At 46.1% G+C, this 19,897-nt stretch overlaps 1 protein-coding gene across 2 annotated transcripts in view; it reads right to left on the bottom strand.

Annotated features, from left to right (window-relative positions):
- ACVR2B (activin A receptor type 2B) overlaps positions 1–16,237 on the bottom strand; it is a 36,170-nt gene extending 19,933 nt beyond the window's left edge. For both annotated transcript variants that reach the window (XM_037847433.1, XM_037847439.1), the window contains exon 1: positions 15,834–16,237. In XM_037847433.1, the coding sequence (XP_037703361.1) occupies positions 15,834–15,885 (52 nt within the window). In that variant the 5' untranslated portion in view covers positions 15,886–16,237. The remainder of the gene's footprint in view (positions 1–15,833) is intronic.
- Positions 16,238–19,897: the final 3,660 nt, after the last annotated feature.

Below are 19,897 nucleotides of genomic sequence, written 5' to 3'. Positions count from 1 at the left end.
ATGTATCTATTTACTCTTCCTCAAAAGCTGCTGGAGGATGGGCTCCACCCAAACAAGAGAGTAAATGAAGAAAGAGGAAAACAATAAGGTATAAAATCCCAAGGATCCAATACAGGAGGTAAGTGAAAGAACTCTTCAGGATGATGAGCAAGGGAGAACCAGGGTGACAGCCAATCAAGGAGGGAAGCCATGTTCTGCATGTAAGCCTGATTCAAACCTCTGATTAACCCCTGAACTTCACAGGCATAGAACAGACTCCAACCAACCAAATAAGGCAAAAGGAACTGAATGGAGATTTCAAAAATTGTCCACTGCAAGGGGAAAAGTTTATGAATTTAAACAATATAACTACCTCCTAAAACAAAAGGAACAAAAAAATAATCAATGCTTTTCAAACGAACATAACAAATCCAGAACTCTATAACTTATCGTTCACAAAGTTCAGATACATTTCAAGATCCTATGAAAAACAGGAAAATGTGTTTCATACTCAAGAGAAAACAAAGTCAATGGAGACAGACCCTAAGATGATGGGATGCTGAAAACAGCAAAGATTTTAGAGCAGCTATCAGAATTAGCTCAAGGAAATAAAGGAAAAACATGGTCTAATGAATGAACTAATAGGGTACCTCAGCAGAGAAACAGAATCTTTTTATAAAAGAGACAACCAAACAGAAATTCTAAAACTTTCAGCTAACGATCTGAAATTTTAAAAAATTCAAAGAAAGGTTGAAAATAAGTGTGCCATGCCTACATAAGCTGGAATGGCTACATTAACATGAAATTTCACAACACCGAAACACCAACATGGGTAACTTACTTCCCTCCTGAGGTTAACTTATTCCCCATCCTTTGTTAGTACTGCTTCCCAACATTGAAACAATTTCTCCTGCCTATGAAATATTACTTTAAAAGAACTGAAAATACTTTCACATTTACTGGAAAGGTTGTCCATTTCCCAACTTCTGTATCATCTCCTTTTTCTTAAATTAAGTATCTGTAAATGCATAGATATATTTCTGTATCTTCCATTCTGTTCCACTATTTACCAACCTTTGCAACAAAAGCTTACCATTTTAATCACTATAGCTTTACAATGAATCCTGAAATCTGGTAAGAGCACTTTGTTTTGTTTTGTTTTCTAAAAGACTGCTTTGGCTCTTCTTGGACCTTTGCATTTTGGAATTGTTTTAATCTGAGGATTAACTAAAGATTAAATGTCAAATATTTTTTCTGCATCTACTGAGATAATTATATAGCGTTTCCTCCTTTACTCTGTTAACATGGTTGATTACATGGATTGATTTTCAATTGTTAATATCAACCATTCATTCCTGGGATAAACCCACTTGGGTCATGATGTACTACCATTTTTACATACTGCAGGAGTCTATTTGTGAATGTTTTATTAAGTTTTTGTTTGTTTGTTCTATCTTATGTTCATCAGGGATATCAGTTTATAATTTTTTTCTCATAAAATCCTTCTTTATTGTTTTTTTAATTTTTTGATAAAGTTAAAAAAATAAAATAAAAAATCCTTGTCAGGTATTGTTGTAATCATGGATATGCTGGCCCATAAAACAGGTTGGAAAATGTTCCTTTTCTTAATTTCTCAAAAGAGTTTGTACTAATGGTGTTGCATCATTTCTCCCTTCAATGTTCTACAGAATTCACCAGTGAAGCAGGCCTTCAGTTTTCTTTGGAGGAAAGTTTTTGATCACAAATGCCATTTTTTTTATGGATATAGCACCATTCAGATTTTGTTCTGTACTGTGTCAGTTTGGGTGTGTTCTGTTTTATAAAGAAATCTGTCCATTTCATTTAAATTGACAAATGTATTGGCATAAAGCTGTTCACAATGTATAAATACATAATTTGTGACAAGAACTACATAAAGGTGGGGGAACAGAGGGTACAGGAACACAGTTTATATGTGCTATTGAAGTTAAGTTGGTATCAAAGTAAACGAGATTGTTACAGACTTAGGATGTTAAATGTAAGCCCTATGGTAACTACAAAGAAAATATCAGATAACATGCAAACTCATAAAGACAGAAATGAAAGGACAGGTTGACATGGGTGGAGTACAGGGTGAATTGGGAAGTAATGCATCAACGGTGTAGGATTTCTGTTTGGGGAGATGGGAAAGTTTTAGTAGTAGAAGGTGGTGAGGGTACCACAATATTATGAAAAGGATTGATCCCATTGAATACTTGAAAATAGCTGATGGGAAAGTTCATGTTGTATATGTGTTCTCACAATTAAAAAAAGAGAGCAACTAAAGAGACAAATGGCAAATGCAATAAACGATAATGGATGGATCTAGCAAGGGAGGAGAAAAGGCTCAAAGGGACATTATTGGAACATATGGAAAAAATGGAATATAGAATGTAACTGTACATCAGTGTTATAAATTTCTTGAACTTGATAATTGCACTTATGGTAAATATATGACAATCCTTGTTCTTAGGAAATGTAAATGGCAGTGTTAAGTGTTCAAGGAGCATGATACATACAACCTATACTTAAGTGTTCAGAAAATGGATGGCTAGATGGAGGGAAGGAGGTACAGAGTTAGGGGGCCACGCATGGCAAATGAAGCAAAACGTTAAAACTGGTGAATCTGGGTATCAAGGAGGTTAAGGGTATACTGAAGTTCTCTGTATGGGGTTTGTATTGTTTTTGTAACTGTCCCATAAATTTGAAAGTATTTCAAAATAAAGAGTGAAAATATATAACATTAATTGGTAAGTTAATCATAATTATATTACCTTTCTGGATAATATAAGGACTTTTGAATAATTTAACTCCATTTTCATTCTACTCCCACATATAGCACTGTTGTCTTGCATTTTATTTCTGAATTATTTCAAACTCAATGAGACAATTAGTATTCTTTCACACATTAATTGCCTGAATATTCCTTCCTGTATCTCTGGCTTTCCATCTGGATCATCTTCTTTCTGTCTGAAGAATACCTATTGCTCTTTTGACGGTAATGCCTTTTTTCTCTGTTTGCTTTTAAGATTCTGTCTTTGGTTTTCAGAAGTTTGACTGTGATGGGAATAGGTGTGGACTGTTAATTATTATCTTACCTGGGGTTCACAAGTGTTCTTGAACCCGTTACCTAATGCCTTTTGTCAGTTTTAGAAAGTTCTCAACCATTTCTTGTCTGCCTCATTATCTCTCCTTTCCTTCTGGGGCTCTGATGATATAATCTTAGACCTTTTTACCTCATCCATTGTCTCTTTCCTTCTTTTCTGTATCTTCTATTCTTTTTCCTCTCCATGCTTCAGCATATATATTTTTTCCCCCACTGTGTCTTCCAGTTCACCAATTCTCTCTTCATTTGTGCCTAATCTCCTTATGAAGTCATTCATTGAGTTCTTAATTTCTGTAACTGCAAAGGTCAGTTCTCTACCAGATTTTTCAGTTGGTTGTTTATAGTTTCCAGTTCTCTGCTTAAACTCCCACTCTTGTCTTTCATCTCCTTGACCAAAGAGAGCAATGCTATTTTTAAATATGTCTATAACTCCAGTGCAGAGCTCATGCAGATCTGCTTCAACTGTGATGTTTCTGCTGGCTATTTTTTCTTAAATCATCTGTCAGTCACTATATTTACAAAATTGTTTACAGAAATAATGTGATCTAGGATGATACTGTATTTCTCCAGAAAGGATTTACATGTGCTTCTGGCAGGCAACTAAGGGGCACTATCCTAGAACATTTTAATCAAACTTTAGGGTGCACATTTAGCTTCCCCTCACTCCTGGGGTTTGGAGTCCCAACCCAAAAGGAGGGGTCTGCTATATCCATCATCTGTTTAGAACTACAACTCCTATCTTCCTAGTTCCACGAGGCTATCAAATACAATGCTTAATCTCTAGTTTGCCCCTACAGAATAACTGAAAACAAACCCAAGTGCCAGAAACACCACTCAGGGCCTCCGTCTTTACCCAGATACTGGCCTCATGGGTCTTCACTATGTCATTAGCTCTTCAATGCCTTCAACAAGAAATGTTCTTCTATTTCATCTAGCTTTCCTACTTGCCTTCAGAAGAAGGGTTGGTTCTAATTACCAGAAGGAGTCATCTCCATTTCTACTTTTTATTCAACTTTTGGACATATTTCCAGACATTATGCCCAAAGGCAGGGGCACATCTACACATGCACAGAGACTGATGGTACCAGTATACATAAGATTACCATGAAAGTGCTAGCAAGAAGAATGCAGACTCCAAGGCAAAGCCCTAAAAAAAAAAAAAAAAAAAAGTAACCAGTCCAAAATTAACTCAGGAGGGAAAACAGAATTCACTTTCAACCAACTTTATTGCTTCAGATGGTGCATATCACCTGAACAATCCGGGAAAGCTGAGTGGGACATCATTCATACTAGCAATAGTTCCACAAACCTACCACCTAAATCTACAAGCAGGGCCTGACAAGTAGGATTGCATAAGGAATCCCAGCATCATGATGAATGAGTAAGGCAGTACACTGGGGGAAGGGACTACCGAGGCAGAGGCTTTGGAGAACGAGTCACCCCCAACTGTCCTTCCTAATTCTTTGGCAATCAGAGTTGTAAAAGGGAATAAGGCATACACTCAGTCAGGTACTAAAACCCATCAAAGTCCTTTGTGCCATGAGAAGCTTGTCACCAGACTAAATAATTCTTCTTCTACAGGTTCCTCCCATACTCCCTACCAAAATTATTACCTCTTTTGTGAAGTCAGAATCTTGCCACACCAAGATTTTGTCAGATGCATTGGACTTGCCTGTAATGCCTTGTTGTTCCCCACAACTCCTCAATAACTCTTGGTCTCCCTGGACCGGAGGGTGCAGGCAGAATGAAGCATGGCGAGTAAGCACACATGGACACACACATGCACGTCCATCCCAAGCCAAGACCAGCGCATCCTGGCCAGGCCATTCCTACCTCTCACCACAACCAAAGGCCCAGACACAGGAAGCCTCTCTGGCTCTTCTCAGGCATTAAGCCAACAGAAGTGAGCACCCTCACTTGGGGTATCTTTCATTAAGCAGAACTATTTCTAGCATCTGTAACCTAGCATTTCTCACGGATTGCTGCAGAGGGCCACCTGCCACCTCACCCAACTTCTGCTCCCACTGCCATCACCTGCATAGGCTTGCAAAAACCCAGTGTAACCAATTTTCAGTATAGCCAATTTTCAGTAACATATTAAAATTTAAAACAGACATGTCCTGCAACTCAGAAATTCCTCTTCTTATCATCTATCCTTGAGTTAACAATCTGCATAAACTGTACACAATCAGAAAGTCCACCAATAAGAAATCAGATAAATAAAATGTAGTCTATATCCAAACTTTGGATTAAAAAGATGCGGTAGATCCATATGTATTGCAGCTTGCTAAAACATACCTCTGACCACGATAAGAGATGAAAGTTACAAACATGACAGTGAGCAAAAGACAGACATAAAACAGTTCATTCTGTATGATTCCGTTCATTTAAAACAGGCAAAACTAATTTATGCTGTTAAAATCAGATAGTAGTCATCTTTGGGAGGGTCGAGGTGCTGACTAAAAGGGAACATGCGGGGCTGGGAAACTTCTGATGATGATTACATGGATGTAAAATTCATGAGGCTGTCACTTATGATAATTGCACTGTTCTATATGTATTTTATATTTCAATATTTTAAAAAGGGCACTAGCATTTTAGGTGGAGAAAAAAAAGAAAACAAGAACCCCACTATTTCTTTAAGTATTTGTATAGATGCACAGGTAAAATATCTGGAAGATAAATATCAACCTGAGAAGGCTCACCTCTGAGAGGGACGCATGGGAGACGGGTGGTAAAAGACACCTTGGTTTTATCTGTAACATCTAGATTTCTGCAACTGAATGTGTGTGTCTTTTTTGTGAAACTAAAAATTAATAAAATTTAAAATACGAAAAGTTACGGTCAAAGTGATCGCCATCTCCCCCAACCATATTCCAGGGTAGGTCCCCCGGAAGACCCCTGGGAGAGGAGAGATTTGGGAGTGGTTTGGGGGGGCAAGGGAGAGACTGCATTGTCCTGGCTCGTTCTACTCCTGCATGGCCTCTTTAGTGGCAGGTCATGGGAAGGGTCAGCCAGGTGAGAAGGGACACCAGAATTCACCTCTCTGAACCCTTCTGCTCCTCTATTTTCTAAGCCCCAGAGCAGATGCACCCTGATCCCCTATGTCCTCAGTGCAGGGGAAGCTAGACCTCATGAGGCCTGAGCCACAGGGCTCCCCTCTAACTCAATCCCCTGCCCAGGCTAGCTTTTCCAAGGCAGGCCCTGCCTGGGTCTACCTGACTTCTGAGGAGCCCCGAAGGGCATGTGAAACCTTGGGTGAGAAGAAAATTGCCAGAAGTACATAAAGTAAGGGTTTCCTAAACCTTGGCTGCCAGACCCAGGCTCTGAGAACTCACAAATGGTTTCTGAATCAACAGACAGATAATAATCACACTGGGGGGTGGGAGAGTTTGTCAATGACACTGGACATTAAGGCATTGTCCTCCTACCTGAAATCACTGTGCACCACTACACAAGCCAAAAGGAAAAAACACCCTGGCATCAACACTTGAACGGCAGCTTTCTAGTCAGCCTCCTGCTTTAATTGGTTCAGGTCTGGGAGGCAAACAGGGCTCCTCCCTCGCCATAGATGGACAGACAACAGCTGGTCTGGTTACATCCTCTGAAATGCTCAACCGCAAACCCAGGGAAGCAGCCTCCTCGACCCTCCAGCCAAGGGCTTGGGTTTCCAACAAGCCTTCCTTTTCCTTCCCCACAACTAATTTTAGCCTTCTTGGTTGTCAGAGTGGAATTGAAACGGCAAAAGGACGTTTGCAAACAAGAGCATGCGTTCGCCTCACAAAACACCTCAGCTCCAGCCCAGAAACTGGCCAGGAAAGACAAGCCCCACTACCAGACAGGACAGGCCCCTCCACAGAACATACCCTCAGGCGGAAGGCTACACATCTGCTCAGTGAAAGGGCTTCCTTTCCAACCCCCGCTTCCAGCAACCACATCCATGAATGAAAGCACCCAGCTGGAGGTCCCAGTCCCCAAGAGGGTCTGAAAAGGCACACGTATGTGTACAGTGGAACTAGAATAACCAGGGCAAAGCATGGGGTGGCCCAAACGCAGGAAGCCACTACTGATCCTATACAAGGAGATAGTACGGCTGACCCATGTCTACATTATCCATCAATTCCCAGTACCCACCACTGCTCAGAGACACCCCTGACAAACTTAAAAAACAAAGACTCAGAAGGAAGGCAACAGCATCTCCAGCTCCCTCCTCCCCACCCAACAAGCTCCTCCTCCCACCTGTGCACCCAGGAGCAGCCCCTCAGGACACAGGGATAGGGACCTCTGGAGCTGGGATGGGTCTGTGGGTCTGGTGGAAGACAGACCAAAAAGGAAGCCAAAAACAAAGGGCTGGGTGTCTATTTTGGGGACAAAGAATTGATGATAGAATGAAAAAGGAAAGAAGATAAAGAATCCTAAGACAACAAAGTCCTTTATTCAGGGAAGATGTTACACAAACCACTCTGGAAAGACCACACAAGAGATGAAAATAGGGAGTCTCAACTCCAGCAAGCAATACTTTTAAAATAAGCAGTTCACAAATCAGTGATGTGCAGCACTTGGGAACTGGAGCTTTTTTTTTTTTAAACTGCTCCCTCCTACCCCATGCCCGGTCTATAATCAGTTCCCAGAGCAGCAAGCGCCGAGTGCAGCAAAATCGAGCGCAGCAAAATCGGGGAGAGAAGCCTCCCACAAAGTTCTTCCTAGCAGAGGTCAGAGTATACCAGGGGAGGAGCAGAGAACAAACAAGGGGGCCACCACAGGGGGCTCCCAGCCTGCCAACCCCAACAAGCAGGCTCTGTAAAGATCAAATGCTTCCGAGAGGCCTCCTGTGCTGGCCCTACCCTCCGCGTACAATCTGGCCACCTCCCCTGAGAAGAGGCTAGAGATTTCCACCCATACCTTTGGGAAGAGGCTGCCCGGCTGCCCCGGAGTCCACGGTCTCGGAGCGCCAGGCCCACAGCGGCTGCAGCTCCTTGGAGTGCCACCCAGCAGGCCCGCTCAAGGGGAAGGGCATGCCCATGTCCTGCTATAACCCCCAGCACTCCTCTTGGCAGATGCCAGCAGGCTCAGCTCAAGCGGCTCCCAGGTGAACAAAGAGGGGGTGCCGGGCAGGCAGAGGGCCCCCAGCAACAGGCACTTGCTGACATTCTGCACGTTTGGGAGGCAGAGGCACGAGGGCAAACCTCAAGGCGGCCGTCAGAGGCAGGTGGGCGGGTGCAGGCAGGCAGGCTGCCTGGCCACCCACAACCACTGCCGCCCTGAAACCCGAACCACTTCTGCGAAAACTCAAGGACGCCAAGAATCTCCTCAGTGGTGAGCGGTACTCCCAAACCACTAATTGCAAACCAAACCCTTACACACTGGAATCTCCTAAGCTTCGAGGAGAATCCAACCACTCATCATGAAAGTGATGGGGAGGGAGGAGTGGATGGACACACAGCATCCCACAACCATCTGACCCTTTAAAAGCATGAGAACACTCTAGACCAGTGGCTCTCAATCTGAGATGATTTTTCTCCCCTCCACTTAAAAACATCTGGCAAAGTCTGGAGACATGTGTAGTCATCAAGATTGGAGACATGCTACCACAATTAGTGGGTAGAGGCCAAGGATACTGCTAACTACCCTACAAGGCAAGGTCAGCTCTCTCACCCACACACAACAAAGAATCACCTGGTCCAAAATGTCAAAAGTGCTAAGGTTGAGAAACTCTGTTCTAGAGACCCACCCAGCCAGGACCCTGCCACAAGGCTGTCTATTCCATGTCACCTCAAAAGAATCCAGACCTCCACCTGGGACCCCAGATCCCAGTCCGTGGTGACAGGTTAGTATCTGTGAGTGAATCTAAATTCCTGAACCATTGCACATTGGTTCCCACCTGCACTTCCCAGAGCTCCGAAACAGGGAACCAAGTACATGGGCATCCAGATGTGGAAGACCGCAGGGTACCACTTCCTGGAGGAGGAGACCACAATGGAATCTGAGTATTACACAGAATCACAAGAGGCAGAAGTACAGGACAGAGTACGTCCAGTGGCCACAGCAGGGTAAGTAGAGGCAACAAGGTAGGAACAAGCCCAAAGCACATCCCCCAGGACAACAAGTTGCCCCTCAGGACCAGTGCTGTGGGTACGTGTAGGTAGCCAGGACTTGAAGGAGGCAGAGGGGCAACAGGTTCCCAGTATCAGTGCAAAACAGTGAGTGACACATGCACAAACATGCGCGCACACACACGTGGGGAAAGGATACAACACAGCTATCATCAAATTCTCAGAAAGGCCTATGACACAAAAAAGAACCAGGGTATAGGATGGGGAATCTTCACTCAGCTCCCTGCAAAGAGGGTTTCTTTCTTTCTTTTTTTTAACTTTTTATTTTGAAATAATTTCAAACTTACAGGACAGTTGCAAAAATAATACAAACCCCACACAGAGAACTCCATCATACCCCAGAAATCCATATCCACCAATTAAAAAAGTTTGCCACCTTTGCAGTATCATTCAATCATCTATCTAGCCATTTAATCTATCTGTTTTCTAAACATTTGAAAGCAGGTTGCACACATCTTACTCACTGAACACATAATACTTCCATGTAAGTTTCCTACGAACAAGGATATTCACTTAAGTAATCACCGTTAAGTGCAGTTATCAAGCTTAAGAAATTCAGTATTGATATAAAGCTTTCACTATATCATTCTATATCCCATTTTTTTCTTATTGTCCTAATGTCCTTTTGAGCTTTTCCTCCTCCATTCTTAGATCCCAACCAGTATCATGTATTGCATTTAATTATCATTGTCTCTTTAGTTTCTCTTTTAATTGTGGAAACATATATACAACATAAATCTCCCCACCCCAATCCTTCCTAAGCATACCACTCAATGGGATTAATCACATTCACAAGGTTACAGTACCCTCACCACCACTATTCATTTCTACCACCTTCCCTTCACCCCAAACAGAAACCTTATACCCACTTTGCATTAACTCCTCATTGCCTCTGCCTCTCATCCCTGGCAACCTGTACTCTGCTTTCTGTCTCTGAGTTTGCATATTCGCCAATATCTTCTTTGTGATTATCATGGGGCTTAAATTTAATATCCTAAACCTGTAACAATCTCGTCTGCTTTGATAGCAACTTAACAACTTCAACAGCACACATAAACCATGTTCCTAAACCCATCTGTCCCCCACCTTTAATAGTTCTCACAAGGTATGTCTTTATACATTATGAGTCCAAAAATATTGATTTGTCATTATATTTTATGCATTTGCCTTTTAGATCCTGTAGGAAGTAAAAAGTACAAACCAAAAATAAAATAGTAATGACATTAATATTTACTCATCTCATTACCCTCACTGGAGATTATTTCTTCATGCAGTTTCGATCTACAAGCATATCTCAGAGATACCATGGGTTCAGTTTCAGACTACAGCAATAAAGCAAGTATCACAATAAAGTGAATCACACAAATTTTTTGGTTTTCACTATTCTGTAGTCTATTAAGTGCAACAGGATTATGTCTTAAAAAAACAATGTACACACCTTAATTAAAATGTCACACAGAGACACAAAGTGAGCACATGCTGTTGGAAAAATGGCTCCAACAGACTTAATCGATACAGGGCTGTGACAAACCTTCCATTTGTAAAAAATGCAATATCTGAGAAGCTCAATAAAGCAAAGCACCGTAAAACGAGGTATGCCTGTATGTCTACTGTTTTTTCCTTGCAACCTGAAGAACTCTCTTTATCATCTCCTATAGGGCTGGTCTAGTGGTGACAAACTCCCTCAGTTTTTGTTTATCTGGGAATGTCTTAATTTCTCACACATTTTTGAAAGCCAGTTTTGCCAGATACAGAATTCTTGGTTGACAAGTTTATGCTTTCAGCAATTTAAATATGTCTTCCCACCACCTTCTTGCCTACATGGTTTCTGATGAGAAATCCGCATTTAATCTCATTGAGGCTTCCCTGTATAAGACAAATGGCTTCTCTCTTACAGCTTTCAGAATTTTCTTTATGTTTGGCATTTGACAGTTTGCTGACAACGTGAAATGGTGTGGGTCAATTTGGGTTTATCCCATTTGGAATTCATTGAGAATCTTGGATGTATAATAATAATACAAACCCCATACAGACATTTATGTCTTTCATTAAATTTGGGAACTTTTCAGCCATTATTTTTTAATATGCTGTCTCTTTCTCTCTTTCTTCTTCTGGGACCCCAAAATGCATATATTGGTGCACTTGATGGTGTCCCACAAGTTCCTCAGGCTCTGTTCACTTTTCTTCATTCATTCTTCCTTCTGCTCCTAAGACTGGATGATTTCAATAGTCTTATCTTCAAGTTCGCTGATTCTTTTATCTGCCAGCTCCAATCTGCTATTGAACTCCCTGAGGGAATTTTAATTTCTGTTACTATGGTCTTCAGCTGTTTGGTTCCTTTTCATAATTTCCATCTCTACTGATGTTCTATTTGTGTTCATCTACTGTTTCCCTAATTTTTTTAGTTCTTTGCCCATGTTTTCCTTTAGCTTTTTTAGCATATTTAGAACCATTTTTAAAAAGTCTTTGTCTGGAATGACCCAGGTCCAATCCTCCTCACGCATGGTTTCTAATGCTTTAATCTTTTCTTTTGCCTGGGCCACCACTTCCTGTATCTTTGTATGTTTTGTAATCTTCTGTTGAAACCTGGACATTTTGATATTTCAGTGTGTTATTGCTGGAATTTAGACCCTGAGGCATCTGTTCCTTAAGCTTGTATCCAGCTAGTGTTATGACAGAGCTTTCCTTGAACGCCTGGAGCTAATAAAAAAATAAATTAAAAAAAAAAAAGGGAGGAGGGAAAAAAGAGAACACCTTTCCAGTCTTTGTAGATTGACCAGTCAACTGCTCTCCTTCAGAGCTTATCAATAAAATGAATTTGGAGAACAGCTCCAGGCCAAAGCCTAGGGGCCTCCTTGAACCTTCCTGCACATGCATGCATGAGCCTAGGAATTCCCTGTTTACAGGAATGTCCCCTCTTCCCTACGAAACAGTTTCCTCACTATCACTGCCACTGCACTCTATGTCCTACCTCCAGTCATCGCTTGTCCAGGCTACAACTTGACTACTCTCCCACAGAGTAGTGAGCCACCTTCTACATGCAGGGCAAGTTCAAGGACAGCAGGTCGCTCAGGACACCACCAGACTGGGCAAGACATAAGTACTCCCAATTTGTACACAATGGTTACTCTACTTCCTCCAGAACCGAGACCAAGGATCCAAATTGGGAGAATGGGCCAGTTCTGGCCCCAGCTGAAGGGATGGGGGAAGGCCAAACAGGAAACAAAAAGATCTTACCACTTTTATGTGGCCTTTTTTTTGACTCGGCGCTCATCTTGATACCACAGTCCTTTAACTGTTTTCTGGGGCTTTGAAAAAAACGTTTCTGCCAGTTCTTGTAGGTTGTTCAAAACTTCCCTAGGGGAACCGAGCCTTAAAGCATCCCACTCTGCTATCTTGATCAGGACAGGGAAAAAAGAAGTTCCTTAAGTGAAGTGCTGGGGGGGGGGGTCCTGGTGCTATTTGAGGATTCTTAAAGCCCAGAAAGACCCTGCAGGTCCATCCAAGCTGTGAGAGGCCACGGGGTTCTGGGTCTTATGTTTTCTGTGAGGTTCACATCCCTTTACTCAGCCGAAGGGCTTGGGAGAATAGGTGGGTTTCTCAAATCATCTTGTCTTGGGGAGGCCTCTGAGAGATGGGGCAGGTGCCCACACCCCTATCAGGTAGCCTGGCCAGCCAGACAAGACAGAGCCTGTAGTACCCAGAAGGTCCAAGGAGAGGTAGCAGAGTACATCCCTTCCTGGGGAGGGGCACCAACAGCCCACAGCTCTGTGGTCCATGCCTCCATGCCCTCTGCAGCTACCACTATCCTGGGCCTGAGGGTCACTTCACTCACACACACCTTCCTCCCTTAAGCAAATGGACAAGAAATATCTTAGAGTCGGAGTGGCCAGTCTATGAGGCAACCTGGGGCAGTCAGAGCCTGCACTTCCTGATGGGGCAGCCTGGAGTCAGACCCTCTCCCTAGCCAGTGGCTCCCAGGAACACTGCTCTACCTCTTCTCCCTCACTGAGCCTATGATCTGAACCCCAAGTGCTGAGACAGACATAAGGAACTCCTGTGCTGGGAGATGCAACACAAGGCAATAGCCAAATGACTTGTTTCCCAAGGACACTGAGCCAGGCACAGACCATGTACAACTTGCAGAGCTGAACACTGATCTTAAGACAAGTACCACCTGCCATTACTACAAAATATATTTTGTGTTTCCTTCTAGGCCTGCACCGTCCAATATGGTGGCCGCTAATCAAACGTGACTCCTGAGCACTTGAACTACAGAGTGTCTGAATTAAGGTGTTCTGTTAAGTGTAAAATACACACTGGACTTCAAAAATAATATATATATAATGTTTCACCAATAATTTTTTAATATTGATTATATGTCAAAATAGTCACTTTTGTATGTATTAGGTTAAATAAAATGTACTGTTACTTTCACCAGTACATTTATTAATTTATTACACCAGTACACCAGTACATTTATTAATGTGACTACTAGAAAATTGTATATATGGCTTATACTGTATTATATTTCTATTGGACAGCACTGTTCCAGCTCTTCCTTCTACCAACACATTAAGTGCCAAACGGGGTGGGTAAAATTCCAAACAAGAGGCCAGGAGCATGAAGGAAGGGCATCCCTGAAACCAAAGGAACAGGAGGGCTATCTTTGCCCCTACCTGGGCCTGGAGCAACTCTTCCCACAGATCTCCACAGGTCAGGGGAGTGGCTACCGGCTGGTGCTACCGTAAGGAACACCCAGCAATCCCCATCATACTCCCAGGGCAGGAACACAAGTCCTTGGACTTAAGCCTGACAAGTGGCAGGGCACCCACGGGTAGGGAGAGCAGCAGGATACCCAGGCCTAGCAGGATACACTGTCCAAGGGTATACGGAGGAGAACTGGGGGAAGTAAGAGTCCTTGCAGGGGCCCAATCCCACCTTGCTCTGCCCAGTGAAGGGAGGGAGGGAGGTGACATTGGGGAGGCTAGGCTGAGTCAAATTGGGGGGTGGTCCCCAGAGCCCAGGCCCCAGACTGTCTCCTGCTGGGAGGGGAGTACTGGGAAAGGTGGTTCCTAGAGGCAGTCAGGTGGGCTGCTGCACGCATAGTAAGTCTGATTGCTCCCCACATCCCCTCGCAGATCAGTGTCTTCCCTTTCACTTCAGAGCCCTCACTCTTGGGAAATGCATCTTAAAGCAGCACTTAAAAAGTAGGGGAACAGAAAAAGGACCAAGAAATTCAACAGGGCCACCACTTTGCCTCCCCCCACACAGCAAGCCGACAGATAAAGAGAGTCCCTGTCTATGGTCGCTGCATTCAGGCTTCGCAGGTCCCGGCCCCACACAAAGAAACTCAACTCACTCCCGGTGTAGACAGGCAAGCCTCTGTGCAAAGCAAAGAAGGCTGGTAAGAGTGGAGGTGGGAATGAGATGCAGATCCCGGATCTCCACCCCACCCCCCAGCAACTCGGGGTTCCCAGACCCGCCGCTCCAGGCCGGACCCCGCCCCTCGCGGGTTTCCCAGACTCCGCGCTGCTGCCACCGAAGGCGGCGGGGAACCCGCGCTGCATGTGTAATGGGGGTTGGGAACAAAGACGCGCAGGACCTGGCGTCCCGGCTGCCGCCCATCAGCTCCCCTGACCACCCCCGCAGCGCCAAAGCTCGGCTCTCCACTCCTCCCAAGGCTGCCGGGAGATACCCGAAACTAATCCTGAAGCCTGTCTTTTCGCGCCTGGGTTTGGGCGCGCCCCGGGACCGCCAGGAGAGGAAAATCAGTGCTTCAGAGTAGAGGAAAAAAGCGCTTTCTCGGGGGAACTCTTCGTATATGCACCCACACAGTCCACACCGCGAGAGCCGAATGCTAGCCCCACGGCCGCCGGCAAACTGGGTGCGAGTCTCCCACTCCCGCCACGTGCCTCCCAGAGGCCCGAACTAACGAAGACCTGTTGGTTTTCCTTCTCGCCTCACCTCCTCCAGGCGCCCAAAACAAAGCTGTCCCGCGGGGCGACTGCACTCTGTGTCCCCGAGCCAGCCGCTGAGAACCGGAGCAGGTGTGAGCCGGCGCGAACCGCCCACCGTGCGGGGAACGCTAAGAACTGGGTGGGGTACAGCGAACTCCACCGCGCTGTGCGAGGCCGCCCCCTGCGCTTCGCCACCCATGGTGGCTCTCAGGAGGTGCGCAGCCCTCCCCCCGGCCGCTGCTGCACCTACAATACCACCACCACCACCACCCCCCATTAACTTTGCCCGCCCCGCTTGGCTGCCTTCCCCACTCCCCCGTTTTCCTCTCACTCTTCCTTGGCTCCACGCGCTCGCGTACCCTAACCTAGACCCTGGCGCTCCGAGTCCCGGCCCCCATCGCGGACCGCGGCTCTGGCTGGTTCACGACACGCCTCCCACCGTGTAGCGCCGCCGCAACCTGGAGCCCTGCAGGCAAGATCGTTCCCCCAAGTGAACGGGGCTCCCGGTGCGCCCCCAGCCCCGGGAGATGCAAGCTGGGTGCAGGTGGCGCAGCTGGAAGTCCCGGGGGCCCGCCCTTTGTTGGTAAACACCTCGCAGCTCCTAGGGCTGGCCCCGCGCGTCCTCCGCGCGCCCCCCACGCCGCTCCCCGTCCTTACCCGCGCACAGTGATCCCCAGAGGAGGGCGAGGGCCGCCCAGGGCGCCGTCATGTTCCGCGGCGCCGCCCCGCGGACGCCCGAGCCCGCGGGCAGGGCCGCGCGGCGCTCCCGGGACGCGCAGGGCCGGGCGGCGGCTGCGCTCTCCTTCCCGCGCCTTCCTGGGGTCTTGTTGCCCGCGCGCTCCCAGCGCCTTCGACCCCGGGCAGCGTGCGGGCTGTAAGGGTAGGGCAGCGGGGCCGAGCTCAGGGCCGCTGCGGGCGGCGGAGGCTGCGGCCCGGGCTCCGGGGCGACGCGGGGACCGGGGGGCGGCAGTGGGGCGCTGGCCGGGGCGCGCCCGGCTCAGGCATAGCGCGGCGGGGCTGGGCCCGGGCCCCGGGCGCAGGAGCCGAGTCCGGAGGGGCCATGAACGGGGGGAGGGGTGGGGGGAGGGGAGCTGAACCGAGTCCAAAATGGCTCCTGAGCCGCGGCCGCGGAGCCGAGCCAGCGGGGAAACCCGGATGTTGGATACAAAGAGGCGGGCGGGCTGGGCGAAGAGGGGGAGGGGAGGCGGGCCCTCCGGCCGCGTGGTCTGCGCCCCCCCTCGGGGGCGGGGCCCCATAGAAACAACAACACGGAGGCCACGCCCCCAACCCACGCCCTCCTGGAGAACGCTAGCCAGCCGAGGGGCCGCAGAGCCAGGAGTATGACAAGAGGTAGCCGGATTGGGTCTCCGCTCTCTTTGGCAGGGTCCGCAAGACCCCGCAGCCACCGCATCCTCGTTTTCTGCTCCGCGCGCTCTAGCTCAGGCTGCGGAACGCACGCCGCCCCGCAAAGCCCGAGTGGGTGGATTGCACCCCGTCTTGGCCTGTACTCTTCTAGCGCTTCTGTCTTCCAGGTGAAATGGGAATCACAGTGAACCATGGGAGGATCCTGTCTATTGAAGGGTGAATTTAATCGGCAGAAAAAGCCTGACTTCTCCGAAAAGACAAGTGGTCCCCAACAGTGCACAATTCAACTTCATACACACAAGGGCTTAGCTGGGGATCCCGGGGAATAGTCATTTGAACCCAAGTAAGGGAAGGTGCGGAGAGTCACCTCCCATAGAAGCAGCAGGTGGAATAGGGCCTCTGGTGACGTGCTTCCTCGACCTTACTCTAAATGGCCCTCAGCATATGCCACCCCCATCAAGCTACACATCCAAAACTGCGCTCAACTACCCCTTCCCCCGACATCCGCAGTTGAAGATCCTTTCTAGAATATGGCTCGACTGCCCGCATTACCCACACCCACACCCTACCCCTGCCCCATATTCCTCCTTGGGGGGCCTGTAGTTCTCTTATCTCAGATTCCAGCCTCCTTATCACACAACTAGAGCATCGTGATGGAACTCCCAGCTAGAGGGAAAATCCATCACAGCCCTGGGATGAGGCTGTGGGATCTTTAGATACAATAATTGTGCCCCTCCCCCCGCCCTCGTTTCCCGGGGCATGCCACATTCCTTCCTTGGAGTAGAGCAGGGGCAGTGCAAGAACAGCCGGGAGGGAGGGAGGTGAGGCCCGGAAGTCTAAGTCATTTCACTTCTCTGAGCCTTCATATAGAAAGTGAAGAGATGAGGCATCTTCAGTGCTATGCATTTTTTTAATAGCAGAAACCTTATTCAAACAAAATCTTCTGTAAAACTTCATCATATAGAACATATATTGCCCTGATTGAAGTGGAAATGGTGGTCCTCCACTCCCAGGCTCCAAATCACCAGGAACACCAGAGGGACTACACTTTAGAATCATTACCCAGAAAGAGTTCTGAGTCTCTATGCCAGTTTGGATGTATTATGTCCCCCAAAACTCCATTATCTTTGATGCAATCTTGGGGAAGCAGATGTATTAGTGTTGATTAGGTTGGAACCTTTGGATTAGGTTGTTCCCATGGAGAGGTGACTCACCCAACTGTAGGTGATAACTCTGATTAGATAATTTCCATGGAGGTGTGGCCCCGCCCATTCAGTGTGGGCCTTGATTAGTTCACTGGAGCCCTATAAAAGCTCAAACAGAGCTCACTGCTTGCTGCAACTTAGAGAGACATTCTGAAGAGGGCCATTGAAAGCAGACTTTTGCTCCAGAGAAGCTAAGAGAGGACAAATGCCCCAAGGGCAACATTTTGAAGAATGCACAGGAACTGAGAGAGGAGCTGGAATTCAACTCAGGATCAGCAGATGCCAGCCACATGACTTCCCAGCTTACAGAGGTTTTCCGGGCTGCCATTGGCCTTCCTTTGATGAAGGTACTCTATTGTTGATGGCTTACCTTGGAAACTTTATGGCTTTAAGACTGTTATGTAGCCAAATAAACCTCCTTTATAAAAGCCAATGCATTTCTGGTATTTTGCATAATGGCAACATTAGCAAACTGGAACAGTCTCTAAGGGTCCTTTCCAATTTTGGAGATCCTATGTTGAAAATGATGGCCCCTCTTTGCCACAATCCAGATAGGTAACCCATTATCTAGGCCTTTTAACACAGGACTGAAGGCTACTGTGTGCCAAGCAAGAAGTTATGTTGCATGGGATATCCTGGCTATGTATAAGGTATACAGGAGGCCATGCTAGTAGACACAGTGACAGGGAAGGCAGTTGTATATCCAGAATGTTTCCTTTCCAGGGAGGATAAATCACTGCCTCCATAATGAAAGGTATCAACTGTAACTCATGTGCCAACAGTCAGATTGACTGGTTCCTCTCTTCTACTCAACACCAGGTTATGGAATCATAATCAGGGCTCAGGGTGATCCAAGTTGTCTGTGCATCTGCTTCTACCCCAGACTCTCTGGGAACTCCACATTTGTATATCCAACTGCCTACCTGACATCTCTATCTAACAGGCATCTCAAACTTAATCTGCAAAAGCAGTGAACTAGAAGGGACCTTCACTAGTCATCTGCTCCCATTCTTGCCTGGCTACAATACATTCTCTATATAGCAATCGGAATGATCTTTTAAAAATGTAAATCATATCACATTACTCCCTTGCTTAAAATCCTCCTGTGGCTTCCTGTTACCCTGGCTAATGAAGTCTACATAATTAGCCCCTTTATTAGTCAGGGTTCCTCAGAGAAACAGAACTGAAGGATAATATGGATAGGTAAATATTAAGAGATTTATTATAGGAATTTGGCTCATGTAACCGTGGGGATTAGCAAGTCCCAATCCCGTAAAGCAGGCTACAAATCGGAAACTCAATGAAGGTGATGTTGACTTCCCCAGGAGAAGCTGCAAGTACGGAACTCCAATGAAGGTGACACAGAATATTCTAGGAGAAGCTGGCTGGCTAAAGTAGGAAAAGAGATTCTTCTTTCTGACTGCTTAAATCCTCAGTTCTCCCTTTAAGGTCTCTGATTAATTGGACGAGGAGACTCCTCTCATTACTGAAGGCAGTCTCCTTTGTTGAATGTAGATGTAATCAGTCAGATGCAATCACCTTTCTTGTGATTTATATCCATCTACAAAATTCCCTCATGATATCAGTTAGGCAAGTGCTTGCTCAACCAAACAACTGGACACCATAACCTAGTCAAGCTGACACATGAAATTAACCATCACAGCCCTTCTTATCTCTCCCATCTCACCATTAGGAGCCAAACATGCTGGCCTGCCTTCTGTTCCTTAGTCACCTCAAGGTTATTCCTGCCTTATGGTCTCCACACTCACCATTCCCCATGCTGGAATTCTCTTCCCCTGATTCTCTTGGAGAGCAAAAACTCATGTTGTTGAGCTTGTGGTATTACCCTTTATCTCTGCTACCAAGGCCATTTTGTTCATAGACACACTGAGCAAATACTAGGCTGGCTGAGAAAAATGATGATAGATATCTGAAAAGCAAGTTTGGTATAGGTTTTCTGTTCTTTTAAATAACAAAAATACTAAAGACCACATTTGATATAGAAATAGGGTGACTGGAAGCTGAACAACCCCAAACTACAAATGTCCACTATAGGATTTATGGCAGAGAGTTCTGCCATTAAGGCATTTTGTGTGTTAGGACCACTCTTCCACTGGTCTTTCTCCTTCTCAGTAATCAAGGTCAGAAACC

The sequence above is a fragment of the Choloepus didactylus genome, chromosome 1, assembly GCF_015220235.1.
Source record: "Choloepus didactylus isolate mChoDid1 chromosome 1, mChoDid1.pri, whole genome shotgun sequence".
In the NCBI taxonomy this organism is placed as follows: domain Eukaryota; kingdom Metazoa; phylum Chordata; class Mammalia; order Pilosa; family Megalonychidae; genus Choloepus; species Choloepus didactylus.
The sequence above is the reverse complement of the archived record's forward strand: the minus strand, read 5'-3'. Positions and strand labels throughout refer to the sequence as shown.